Here is a 13648-nt window from a genome sequence, read left to right as displayed (position 1 = left end):
TCCCGAATCTGACGCAAACTCACAATTAATCCACTTAGCTTCTCTTTGTCTGTGCTGGCTCCCTTGTACAACAAAGACAGCTCTTCTCACAGAGCTCTTGTGACTATTAGGTAATAGATGTTCCTATAGAGTCATAAAAAAGCTTTAAAATTAAAAGACAAAACATAGCTGTGTATATGAATATGTAAATAACAAGAACAGAGACTTCAGCGAGTTAATGAAGATCTGTAAGGATATCCTACAGACACTGGAGATAGTGGAAGCTGGTTAGCCAGCTTTTTACTGCAGTATCTGCTCTCCACTGCTGCTACAGCCTGGTTTTCACAGAGGTAAGAAGGCCATGAAGCTTTCTGCACAGGTGAGATGTGTTTCCGCTGGAAGGCATTTTGTCCTCTAACTGGCTCAGAGTAGCAGCCAAGCAGCAGTAGCTTTCAGTACGGCCACGGCCACAGAAGTTGTTTTCTCCAGACCATGCAATTGTGCTGTGTAAAAGAGTGGAAGCCAATCAGGTCTTGGAGATGAAGGCAATGAGAACATCAGCATGTCTGCTGGCTGGCCAAGCAGAAACATCCCTGGTGTCCCCTGGATGGAGTCTTTAACGAATCTCGCTCGCATTGGCTCTCTAACAGGAGGCTGCTGGTTTTGGCCAAGTTTTCTTCAACATCTTGGCTCTGAAGAAGCAGGTGAAGCAGGCCTCTCTGAACACCTACCAAAGCAGCGAGGACATAAGCGGTCCTTGGCCTACAGGACTGGAGGGAAACATCCAAACGCTGCAGGTCATGGAGTTGTTTTTCCCTCACGTGGAGGATGCAGTGGGTGAGCACCTTCGCCCTCAGATATCTCCAGACTCCATGACGACACCCGTATACTGCGATGGTGCCCCAGTCTCTCAAGAGACACAGGCATCAAAGATAGTGGGAGGGAGCAGCTGTCCCTGTGGTTGGTGGTGATCAGTCATGTTACCTTCTCAATCTGAGAGGAAGAGATAATGCTGGCACAAGGACAGCAAATAAAGCCACATAAACAGCACTGGTGCCACTTTCAAAAAAGAGGCATTAAGAAAGGAAGGAAGAGTGGAATTCCGTCACTTGTGACCTGGATCCTGAGTGCACCTCATGAATTTTGGGGGGTTAAGGTTTTGGGTTCTCTTTCTCCCTCCTTTTTCAGTCCCTGGCCTGACGGGAATGCCCTGTGGTCTCTGGTGTTTCTGATTCACATGTGTAAAAAAAGGGGAAGGGGGTCCTCACTCCAAGCTGAGGGAAGACACCCAGTTAAACAGTCAAGTAAGGAGGCAATTCAAAAGGAAATCTTTAAAACGAGCCAGCCGCACAGTGCCATTAGACACAGAAAGATCTCTGAGGAGTCTGAGCACAACAGCTCTTCACGTGGACACTTCACGCCCAAGTAGAATCCTGTCTAGCTTGGTTGCTTAACTCAGTAAAACATATGGTTGTTAGAAACATATCAAAAGGCAGCAACGTCAACATGGTGGTTTGTTCTTCGGAAAGGGAGAGACTGGCTTGCTTTTCACAACCGAGATGACATTGCATCTGCTGCTCTGTGCTGTCTCCCCAGCGAGTTTGCTCTCTGATGTGACATGGATTTAGCAATGCAGAGCGGCTGAGGCTGGCTCCTGTTTTGTGTTTGGCTGACTCTCCTCATTATAGTGGAGTTCTTACTGATTCACAGAGACAGGAGGCAAGTAACCAGCTTAGTGGTTTTACCTTTGTTTGCAATTTAAAAATAATTGTGTTGGCATTTTACAATTCCACTTCTCCCCTAAGAGGTGTCTTTTTAGGACAGGTACTTGGTGGTGTTAAGTGGAGTTCGATGAACATCCTGCAGGGTGGACATCCTGAGAGGGCGAGTGGGGCTTTAGAGGACGCTGAACTACACTGTACTTAGCATCTTATGTTTTTACCCAGTTCTCTCTAGTTTGTGCTGCAATGTTGAGGCAGACCCTAGTTAGTGCCAGGACAGATGGTGCATCTCATTCCCCATGGGGAGCCTCAGTACAGCACATTTCTTTTGGCCACTTGGTTGTCTAGGGAAGAGAAGAAAAAATTTGTAACTCACACACAGGGTAAGTTACAGCCCTTTGCTCTACTGCTGTCTCTGTCTGTATGATACACATTTCCCTTCATGCAAGGAGCTCCCAAGATGGCAGCATAACAATTTTGCATTCTCCCAACACAAAACCAGCATCCCATCACTCCTGGAAAGATGGGATATGCATGTGTGGGACCAGAACATTGTCCCACGCATGCAATAAAACTAGCAGATTGCAGCAGATTGCAGCAGATTGCAGAGCGTGTTTCTGCAGCAGGCAATTGCAGTGACACTGGATGTGGTACTGGAAGGTCGCATTTTACCCCTTTGGAAATTCTCTGAATTACTCAGTGAATTGCTGAGAAGTTCATAATTCAGAATCCTGTTCATTTGGTAACAAAGGGGAGTTAAGCACATCTTAAACCTCCCAATCCACACTCTTTGCTTTCAAGCTGAGCAAAAACAAATGAATGAATAAATAAAAAGGATTAAGTTGTGCTCAGAAAATTTCGGCTAGGCTCTTCAAATTCTGACAAACGCAGAGATGGAGGCATAATTTTCAAGCATTGTTTCCGGTACCTGTAACAGGGGAATTCCACAGCCTCACTTTCTGGCTGTCCTTCTTCCCTCACTATCACTTTGGCAAGGTACCAGCCACTGCTTCCTCCTTTGCCATCATGCCCTATTCTCACCCTCCTCACCTGCTTCAACGTTACTGCTTCAACGAAGAATTCATCAGCCTTTGAGAAGAAGAAAAAACATAAGGCAATATTTCTCCTTAAAAACAAACAACCCCCCGAATTTACCATTGCAATCAAACCAACATCATCAGCATGCTGCAAGGTAAGCCCTCACAAGATGAAGGAGAAAGTACAAATTAATTTACCAAAGAATGAAAGCTTGAATATTTGTGCTAGATGTATAACAAGATTTACAAATATATGATCTGCCAGCATTTTAAATCTCCCGTGTCATTGCATGCCCTCCACAACTGTAAAAAAGAAAAGTAATTTGATTATTAAGAACTGCACACAGAGAGGCAGGAAATCCAAGTTCAAACTTCTGCTCAGACATCAGCTTTCTGGGAAATCCTGGATGGATCACTTCAGACCATCTCCACAGAGGTATTCAGAGGTACACCTCTGAGACATTACCCCGCAGTGAAGTCGAAAGTCACAGACTGCAGAGCACAATTTAACCCCAGCTACTTCCTGACATGCAAGCACTGAGCATGCTGCACAGGAGTGTTTGAGTTGCGTTCAGAGGTTGGCAGTTAAATACACTTAATAGCCCATAAGAGCCATGAAAATGTATTAATCGTGATTTCTGCATCATTCGAGACTCCAAACGGACCTTTAAAATAAAGAAAACTAAACATATTGCCACTGCTTCAAGCGTTAAGGATGGGCTTACATCCGTGAACAAGTGTTACATTCTCAAAATGGCTGAATTGGGGATTTAAGGTATCAAAACCTGACCGAGTCAGTCTAAATCAATGAAGTCTAATTCATTACGTCTGATGTTCATCTTACTTATTAACGGCTGATATAAATTAATGAGAAAGTAACTAACTGGAACCACAGCAGGGCAAACACCTAATTTAGAGGCATCTTTAAATTCTACCTCCTATACAGGCTGTTAGTTTGCATCTGCAAGCAAACTTTTCAAGTTAAATTGGTAATCAAGGTACTATTTGTTTAAGTGGCTGTAGATTAGAGACTGCGCTGACTTAGCTAGACTTCTTTTTAACAGGATATCTGAGTTAATCAGCACAGATACACTCATTCAGTGTCTCAGATATACGAGCTCTAAGTTTGTCAGGAACAGTCTCTAAACAGCTTCCAATTCATTCACCAGCTTTCAGCAACTCACGCCAAGAAAGCAGTGTTGCGTTAACAGGTTGCAGTTTGGTTTGTATCATCTGGAGACTATTAATCACATTAATGGATTTCCAAAATAATTGTTCCTTTTTTTTTTTTTTTTAACCCCTCATGAAAGTTACCCTATAACTCATTCTGGGGAGCAAAAATAAAACACTAATCACCTGTGTCTAAAATACTTGTATCTTCTGTGAACAAAGAATCTTTCTTTGGAAATCCATTGAAAGAGTCTTCAACCACCACCAAAACGCAGCTCATTTTGGTACCATTTTGACAAAATTAGACTTCACCAAATGACAAAACGCTGTCCTTTACAGCTTTTAAAAATAAAAGACCTGTAATATAAGCGCACAGACAAAAGTATGATGTTTGCAATGTCCATGACTGCAAACTGTTACAACATTTAGAAGCCAAATGGAGTTTCACGTTATGGAAATGCCATGTGTCTCCATGAACAGGTCTTGCAGGCACAAGAAAACCTTGATGAAAGTGCTCTTAAATTCTAAAAAATCTCAGTAATTTCAGTGAAGAATTGGAAATTCTAGGCACTCAAAGGCAAAACCAAAGTCGTGATACATATTTCAGAAGCCTAAATTCAATGGTCAATTTTGAAAACATGACCTCCTTTTATCCTCATTTTCTTTCCATTCCAATCAAGTAATGACACAAAAGATGGGAGAGCTGCAGAGTTCTGTGATCAGACTCTCAAAATCTCCTCCAGGAGGTACTGATTACATTTTACCAGTCTAAGCTGGACCCCAGAGATACAAAATGTACCTCATAATTTAATACGTATTGAGTAGGTTGACCCCATAGATCAGATCAGCACACTATTTGCTTATCAATTCTGCAAGAGCTTTAACCACAGTTTGACTTCTTCATTATCTCCACCTTTCTAGGCAACAAGCTCTGTCCTCAGTTCAGGCCATTTCCACCCCCGTCCTTACAGGACATGGGCATATAAAAAACCATTGAAAAACAGGCTGGAAATAGGACACAAAAATTGAGTGCAGCATGTTTGAGAGGAGATTGGAGGAAATATAAAGGAAACATGTTAAGCTTTTGGTTCTGATTTTCCACATTAAATAAGATGCTTCTTGTTCCTTTGCCCCAGGAGCCCATTTTTTGCCATATTAGATTGGAGGTGGGTGGTGAGAGGAAGGCTCCTCCTTCTCCTTGGAAGATGGACAGATTTCCTGGAAGCTACCCCCAATCTGAAGATGCACTTTCAACAGTCAGTACTAAGCTGGGGGGGGGCCTGATCTAAACCTCCTTCCAATTGCAACCTGTTATGATACTCTGTGGACACGATTTCTTCATCCCTGCTGCCCCAGCCCAAACTGTCAAGTAAATCAGCCAAGTTTACAAATACACATCTCTGAAAATATCTGCAGACTGCCACACACTTTAAAACCCATCTTAAGGGGCTGCTGTTTGACTTACATTGCCTTTTTCAAATTTATTGACAGTATTGATGCAGTTGTAGAGAACACGGTCTCCTGTGTCTCCCTGGTCACCGATGAGGCAGACAAAGACATTGGCATCTGTGCCGCTTCCACTTACCGTCCCGGTGCAAACTGTCACCCGGTATTTTATCACTGTGGAGACATAAATTAATAAAACAATTTTAGCAATAGAATTAATTGCCATTTAAATTTACTGCATTTACCACAGGCTTGCAATTAATTTTAAGTGTTTATGCCTCCAGTTGGTACTTCTGCTGATGTATTGTCTTTTACACTTACATGTTATTCCTAGGAAAAGAAAAAATGCCAACTTAGGGAGACCTGGAATGTTAGAAAAACCCATAAAATCCTTGCATTGAAGGGCACAAAAATCCTGTTCCCTTCAGGCAAAACCTCATGAGTTGCAGTGCATAGCCTTCTCAGGGCTTCAGCCCTCCCACCTCTGCTCTTGCCTTCCCGAGAGGGCCCTGATGATGGGGGACCTCCTAACAATATGTTTGGGGAAAACATAATTTTCAGCATCCACGAGCATGGAAAGCAGACAAAAAAAGTTAGAAATGGCTGAGCACTGAGGGACCTGAGGACTGGGCTCTTCATGTTGGCCTTATAGGGCAGGACAAGCCCAGCTGTCCCCATCTCCTTGGGACCCTCATAGTGCAGGAGGTTGGATTGTGTCTTGCCTCCTTGTCACCTTTGAGACATTTAGTTAAGATTTTGCTGGATGGACTTTGAGCTGCCATCTTCCTCCCCCTACCCTACCCTACCCTACCCTACCCTCATCTCTGCTCTCCCATCCCACTGGGTGAAGGATTTCCAGAACAAATGTCACAATGCAGAGCCAGCCCACAGACCAACCTTCCAGAGAGAGAAGATCCTTTTTCACCAGCACTGGGAAGGGGTAAGAAGCGATGGTCCCACCCTCCCTCAGAAACCTGTCTGCAAGCCCAACACACGTGTGTTGCCTCTTACCTCTGCTCAGAACCACTCCTCACGGGAAAGTGCCTGCAATTGAACTCAAGCAGCCCTCTCCACAGTTGATTAAAAATACATTTCAAAACCCGGTTTATTTACATTTTAATAACATCTGCAATTACAATTACTCTTCCCCTTCTGAGGAACTGCTCAGCTGCATGCAGATCACTGAGTTCATTGGAAATTTCAGAAAACAGGGGACTCATGGTCTACAGAGCGGGGAGACCCATTAGGTACTTTGGTGGAAATAAGAAAAATCCCAACAGTCACCTTGAGATATTCCGTTCCCCAAAATTCTCTCTCCAAGTACATGCAGTTCTTGTGACAGAAAGTCAAGACTGATGTGACCACTTCAGGAAGCCAGTGCAAAGTTCTTCAGCTTTCCCTAATTAAATCTCCAGTTCAAGCATAGTGACCCCAAATTGCTCACATGCTGAAAGGTGACTATGCTCTTGCACAACTGTTCTGTGCATCTTCCTATACACTTACACATAGAGCTGCATAAATGTGCATATAATCAAATAAAAATTTAAAGCCCCAAAATTACTGTTAAATTTTAGGTTGCATTTCATCTAAGCTTGCTTTCCATGAAGATCCCTTCAGACACGGCATTTCACAGTTTGAGAGAGACTGGAAAAAATACAAGTTTGAAAGAAAAAAGGTTCTGGAAGCAATTGTGCTGCAGCCATCTTCCACCACAGAGAAATCCGCTCAGAATAAGAGCCTGGGATTTCTGAGGCTTCATGCAGCTAATGATGCACACAGAAAATACTGCAGAGAGAAAGTGCCAGAAAGAGAAGCTAATTGAATTGCATCGATCTGCCTGAGCATCCCTTACAAAGGGGGTTTCTTTCTATTCAGGACTTAAGTGAGCCCCTGCACAGAGCCTGTGGCTCTCACCTGGCATGACTTCAGTCACTAGAGATCCCTCCGCAGGGAGCTCCCGCACGATTTCATTGTCGTCTTCATTTATATCTAGCCAGCGGCCGCAGTTGAATGAGTATTTTTCTTTTGTCAGCGTTTTCAGCAGAGTTACCTTCATTAAACCAAAACACTGTGTGAGTTCAGAGGCTTAAAGACAAAAAAAAAAAAAAAAAGGCAACAAGCTCCTGACAGGTTTTTGCCTGGGAAGCAAGGGTAGGTAGCAGCAGAGAAATAACACACATTAATAACGAGACTGTCATTCCGACTCGTGCACCGCAGTGATGCATGAAGCAAAGCCTGTCACAGCCGATGGCGTTTCATTCCTCCTTTCTCCAATCGCTCCATGGTGTTGTGAAAGTTTTGATGGATACTGTGGCTCTTAGTAATTGCTCATCATATGCCACCGTACAAACCACAGAGCAAATCAAGTATGGGGCTTGCACTGCTGGTTCTCGCAGCATAAAATCAGTGCATGGCACACTGAGGAAACACCCAGAAAATGGCAGCAGGCACGATCAGGCATCTGCAGTAGCTTCCAAAGGAGTCACGGGAAAATAAGGCGGTGCTTTGCAGATGACTGGTGAAGTGAGTGAAGGGAGGATATGATCAAGGTCTACAAAGTCACAGGTGGCATGGAGAAAGCTGAGGGGGCCAACTATTCACTCTTCTGCTACAAGAAATACAAGACATCAAATGATGCTTGTAGAGCAAAGTTCAAAGCAAGCAAAAGGACACAATCAATCTGTGAAGTCCTTGACAAAAGATGTTATAGTTGCTAAAAGTTTAAATGTTCCAGGGGAAACTGGAACCTTTGAACAGAAAAAAGTGAAGAGAAACCTACTAAATGCTTTGTATTTAGTAGATCTGTTCAGGAAGTGAGTCTTCTGCTGGAAATAGTCGAAAACTGGAAGAATGTTGGGGGGAAGTATCATAAACGCTTGTTCTTTTCTTACTGTTCCCTAATCATGCACTTATGTGACACAGGAGTGAGGATGATGGATTAGATGGACTTTTGGCCTGACCACTGTGGCTGTTCTCCTGTTCTTGTAAAAGAAAAAGAAAGCCTTCCACAACATGAAGATAGCCTGGCATGCACCGTGTGTGGACTGCAGCAAAGCATCACTAAGGATTCATCTAAGTCTCTAGGTGTTAAAACGGATGCACAAGTGATGTGATCCATGTGCCATAAGCCAGATGCCTCCAGAAAGCCTCAGTCTGGTTGTATATGTGCAGATTGTTTGCATGCATCTTCACCATGCTTGCTTAGACAGTTTAGGTCAAAGTGAATCCTAGACAGAGTGTCAAATCCCTTTTGTCCTCCCTGAACACAATTTCTCTGCAGGAAAAGAGGATGCCTCAGGGAAATCAATAGCTGTGGAAGGTCTGAGCATTCTTGCTCATCATCTGTGGAAGAAAGATCAGAGTCGATTGCAGTGGCCCAAAGTCTGACCAGCATTTTCTTTTAACAAAAACCACAGCCAAACACCTTCTCCCACCATATGGTGAACCCAGTGACGCCCTCTCTCCGCCAAAGAGGTGTTTGGCCGTGTATGCTTTCACAGCTCCCTGACAATGCAGGAGAGCAGGATCTGTCAAAGCACATTTGAGGCAGGCAAGAAAAATCTCTAAGCGGTAAATTGTGATTGATCATGGTAGTCAGTTAAGGCTGCCGAGCAAAGTGCGTGTTTTGTTAAGTGCAGAGAATGTCTTACGAGCTCTGCAGAAGGAGTATGGGTGGAGCTTAGAGATGAACCTGTGGCCTTGCAGACCCAGGTGATGACTGACAGAGTGGTGATCATTGCTGGTAGAACAAGAGATGTGACTGAGGAACAAGCAAATCTCCCAGTTTATTTCCCGAACAACGGAGTGCTGCCCTTTTCTGCACAGTGTCCATGGGCCCCCCCAGTCTGCAAGCATCCACCTCCTGCCTCGGGGCTGTCAGCACCTGAGAGCAGGTTATGCTCCACTATACAAGATGTCTCTGCTGTAATCAGTTTTTCATTATGACCAGCCTAAGTAGGCTGTAGGAGGAGTGGGTTTGTCTCTCTGCACAGCCATGATGTCTAAGAGTAGGAAGATTTCTGAAGAGCAAGGGAAAACACTCCTGGCAGCAGTGAGGAGGACCAACAGTGGTCTGACAGAGGAAGGATGGGGAAACATGATTCTCACCACTGAGCTGGGCTGTTGTGAGCTGACATTTCCCATTGCTCTCATTTCCTATACGTAACTGGGCTGAACTGAGAAGGACAGAAAGGAGAAGGAATTTCTTCTGAAAACCACAGAATGAGGCCTTCTTCTCCCACATATTTTTGCAAAAGCTACGATGTGCTCTCTTCACATCCCGCTTTTAAGCAGGATTTCCACCGGTCAGCCAGCACCATCTGTACAGGCAGGCAGCGCTGACCACTGAACTCAGCTGCCAGCTGGGGAGCAACACTGCCCAGGACCACCACTGCGGGCCCCTGTGATGAACCTGGCTTTTCAGGTCTACCTTCCCTTGCTGTCACCTCACCTTATTCAGATGCCAGCCAGCAAAGGGATTTCTTTTCTCATGCCATATCCGAAGCTTGTAAAATGTGCCCAGATCAGGGAGCTCGATCTATAGAGGCGAAAAAAGTACATTACCCATTTTTGTAAGAAAGCAAAGCATGTACAAAAGGAACACCTCTGAACATCTTTGAAGAGCCAAACCAGAGAGGTGTCAAAAACTAAAGAAAAGTACTTGAGAAGTATTAAGCCCTGCTCTGCAAAGATAGCTCTGGAAAACAATAGCAAGCCAGATTTACCACTTGCATGAGATTCGTACCATAAACTTGTCAGTCTGTCCAGTTTCGAAGTTGTCTGAATTGTTGTCCAGCTTCATCTCATCTGACTTCCCCTTGTCTCCATAAATCTGGAAGAAAATGGTAGCATCTGTCCCTGCGTTCTTGATGTCACTTGTCCAGATCCACAGAGACCAGGGATTTTCTACGGAGAAAATTTCAAGACATTTTCTTTGAAAAGTAAATTTTAAAGGCGTGTTGGTAAAAAACGTAATTCTCATTCCTCCTCCTGACTGGTAGACAGGGCAGATGATACGAGAGAAGACCGGGACATTTTATCCTTTTCTGCTCAAACACAATAATCTGCTACTTGACATACACGAAACGAATGAGATTTCTTGGAAATACAATTCTGCGTTTTCATTTAAAATAAAATCAGAAGAACCATGAATCACCACTTCCAGGTAAACCGTGTTCTTCTATGTCATACATTACTAACAGGGTAACCCAGAGGCGTGCTTCATCTCTGTAGTTTTCATATACTTCTGTTGCACCTGCCACTCTAGCTTTGAAGACCAGTAGGCTGGCTTTCTTTTTGTCTATGAGAAAGATCTCCAGTTACATGTGAACGGTGCAATGGAGGCAGCTCCACCTAGCTCCTTGAACTTGCTCCCAATGATCTGTGTCAGGAACAAGGGAGAGTGTGGATTCTGCCTTGCATCCCTTCATCCTGAGTCTGACTTCCTGAGACTAGATCAATTACCCCAGATACGCCTTTTGCAAGCCAGGCTGGCTCAGAGGACGTTCAGTCATGGCCCATGCCAGGCTGCATCACGTGGGGCAAACTTGCTCAGAGCAATGTAAAGATATTTTTCAAAAGTTTTTAGATTACTTAAATGTCTAAAGTCCACCCGACTTGAGTTAGCACTTGCGTAACTCTAAGTGACATGCCCAAAGGTCATGACAAAGCTACAAAATTTTTCTCTCTGAAGTCTTCACCCAGCATTTAAACTGTAAGAGCAGTCCACCTGCAGCAACTTTACACTCAGCAACTTTCCATACAGAGGATGGTTGCACACGTAAAGGTGACATTATTTCCTCTGACGAGCCCCTCATCTGCATTCTTTATTGATAATAACGTATTCCACTTCTGCAGGCCTTGCAGCACCTGCAAGAGAGGGAGCAGGCTTCTGTCCTGGCTCAGACACCGGATGAATTATTAACAAATCCTAATAAAAGAATTGCTAACCCTTTCGGTATGCCCCAGCCCACATGAGCACAACTTGACCTTCAGAGCCCAGAATGGAATATAAAAATATGATGACATGCATATAAATTAGGTTTTTACTGACTACTCAACATCTGAGTATGAAAAAGAGACAACAGCTACTCAAAAAATGAGGGGTAAGAGGGAACTCTCTTTCAGAAAAAGTTTTGCCCCTATTTTAGTAATATGCACAACGTTCATGACCACTCCTTTCTGAAAAGCACCAGCAAATTTTACCTGAGCAGAAAGGAAGCTAAGGAGAGTTTGCGTATGGCGTGTGATAGAGCAGCCTGCTCTCCCTGGGGAAGAGAGGAAGGACAATTCAGACACCAGAGACTCCTCTCATCTGTCTGCTTTGGCCTCCCTGACCTCTTGCTGAAGGAAAGGAGGGGTGATGCATGGAGCAAGGGGGAAAGGGGAACTTGTACCAGGATTAAATGCTGACAGAGCGTTGTCAGGGAGAAACCACACAGGGAGAAATGTGAGTGAGGTAGGTCTGCAGCTGCCAGAGGAGACCAGGCATGTCCATAGACACCACTGTCATCCTCCCACAGCCCGCTGGGCACATTCCCCTGTTTCCTATCCCCTCACATCAAGAGATCCAGGCAGTTTGGAAATTCTTGGAACCAGAGCAAGTATTCACCAGAGCACAAACACCAGGGAGGGCTAGACCTGGCACAACTGTTTCCAGGTTAACATTCAAGATAACAGGGTGGGAGGGTGGGGAAATAAAAAAAGTACCAAGAACAGATATAATCTACATGTCAAGCTGCAATCGGATGGGAGAACAGCTTGTGAACACTGCACAGGGAGCCATTTCACCATGGATACCCAAAGTGAGGTTGAACCAAGCTTTGATCAGCTCTACAGAAAGGGACAGTCCTGTATGCGTGGGGAGATAGGCGAGACGACATAATAGGTCTTTTCTAACTTCAAGTCTTACGCTTCTATAATCCGGCAGCTAAAGGTCACAGATTTCTCAAGGCTAATGCTCTCTTGTCTATCTCCTGCACTGCAGCAGCAGGGGAATTAGCCTGTCAATAACAATCAGATCTGATAATAGAGGGTTAAAGGTTGCAGATGCTTTAGTTAAACGTACCGAGTCAGAGGCGCAGTGTGGTTCTAACACTGACTAACATTTTGATAAAGGTTATTTAAATGAACTGCTGTCTAAGTAGGAGCCCACCTGAAGCACTCAGATTAAACTGTATCTATTATCCTAATTAAAACACTCTGCTTACATGTACGCTCCGGCACAGGCAAGATGGCAGTGATCTGTTTTCCTCGGTGCAAAACCAGCCGGTGAGGCTGGGTGCTGGAGCGGTGAGTGGATGGATGAACGTGCTGGTAAGCTGCCCTGAAGCAGCACCTCCCAGCAAACGTGTGCCATCAACTCCCTCTAGAGAAGCGGCTTCAAAAACAGCACTCACGCACCTCAGGAGACACGCTTGGCAGCTGAGCAGGGCTAAGAGCTGTTTTATCTCCAAGGCCAAGAGTAAAAAATTTGGAGCTAGTGGGAAAAGTTTGGTTTTTTCTTCCTGTTTTCCTCCAGGTTTGTCTTTTTATTATACTTAGGTTTTGTTTCCATCTGAAACAAGGAAGCTTTGCTTCTGTAGTGATAAGAAATGTCGCCTGGCTTGTCTGCACTGATGAGATGGCTGCTGAGGCAGCCCTAAGCCCTGTGAACCTAGGAAAGATGCCAGGTCCAATTTCTTTCCTTAAGAAAACAAGTGCAATTATTCAAAACATCATAAAAGCTTCTATTGAAATTCCCCAAACCCCGATGTTCAAAGCTGATACTCATGCAAGACTCAGTTCCCCTGACCCCCTACTTGACCATGAGACTACCCATGTCATGTTGCATGCATGACACTTGGGGTGCTGCTGCATGGCGGGGGGTTCACAGGATGCTCCTGCTCACTCGCACCTACTTTTCAGTCTTCTCTGGCGCAGTGAGACCATTTCGTAGAGCTCCCGCTCTATGAGACCATCTCCTTCATCTTCATCCAGCCATTTCCCACAAGGAAAAGTTTGCTCAATACCGGTGAACGGGCAGTAAACCACCACCTAGGAAAAGAGACTGGGAAGATGAGTTTGAATATTCCGTTACTGGCAGCCCACAAGATGTTGATGTGGAAATCTTACGTAACTGAAGGAAAGACAGAGATGGAGATCTTGGTCTTGCTCTCAAATCTAGTTTTTCTGGACCAACGTGCACTGGGCTGGTTGCATGATTCCCTCTTTGGAGTGTATCTAGGACTCATCTGTCCTGTTACTCCCTCTTGCCCATAAGTACATCAACAAGGATCAACCAACAAGAGGTGATAA

General features: G+C 44.5%; 1 protein-coding gene across 1 annotated transcript in view; it reads right to left on the bottom strand.

Annotated features, from left to right (window-relative positions):
- The window catches only part of LOXHD1 (lipoxygenase homology domains 1), a gene marked incomplete at its 3' end in the record, with an annotated part of 79699 nt that overhangs the window by 33744 nt on the left and 32307 nt on the right, over window positions 1-13648 (bottom strand). The window contains exons 8-13 of the mRNA XM_010137990.1: window positions 13252-13387; window positions 10098-10258; window positions 9804-9890; window positions 7268-7403; window positions 5373-5527; window positions 2629-2789 (exon numbers count right to left, since the gene is read on the bottom strand). Coding sequence (XP_010136292.1) covers window positions 2629-2789; window positions 5373-5527; window positions 7268-7403; window positions 9804-9890; window positions 10098-10258; window positions 13252-13387 — 836 coding nt within the window. The remainder of the gene's footprint in view (window positions 1-2628; window positions 2790-5372; window positions 5528-7267; window positions 7404-9803; window positions 9891-10097; window positions 10259-13251; window positions 13388-13648) is intronic.

The sequence above is a fragment of the Buceros rhinoceros genome, unplaced genomic scaffold (assembly GCF_000710305.1).
Source record: "Buceros rhinoceros silvestris isolate BGI_N320 unplaced genomic scaffold, ASM71030v1 scaffold9986, whole genome shotgun sequence".
Taxonomy (NCBI): domain Eukaryota; kingdom Metazoa; phylum Chordata; class Aves; order Bucerotiformes; family Bucerotidae; genus Buceros; species Buceros rhinoceros.
The sequence above is the reverse complement of the archived record's forward strand: the minus strand, read 5'-3'. Positions and strand labels throughout refer to the sequence as shown.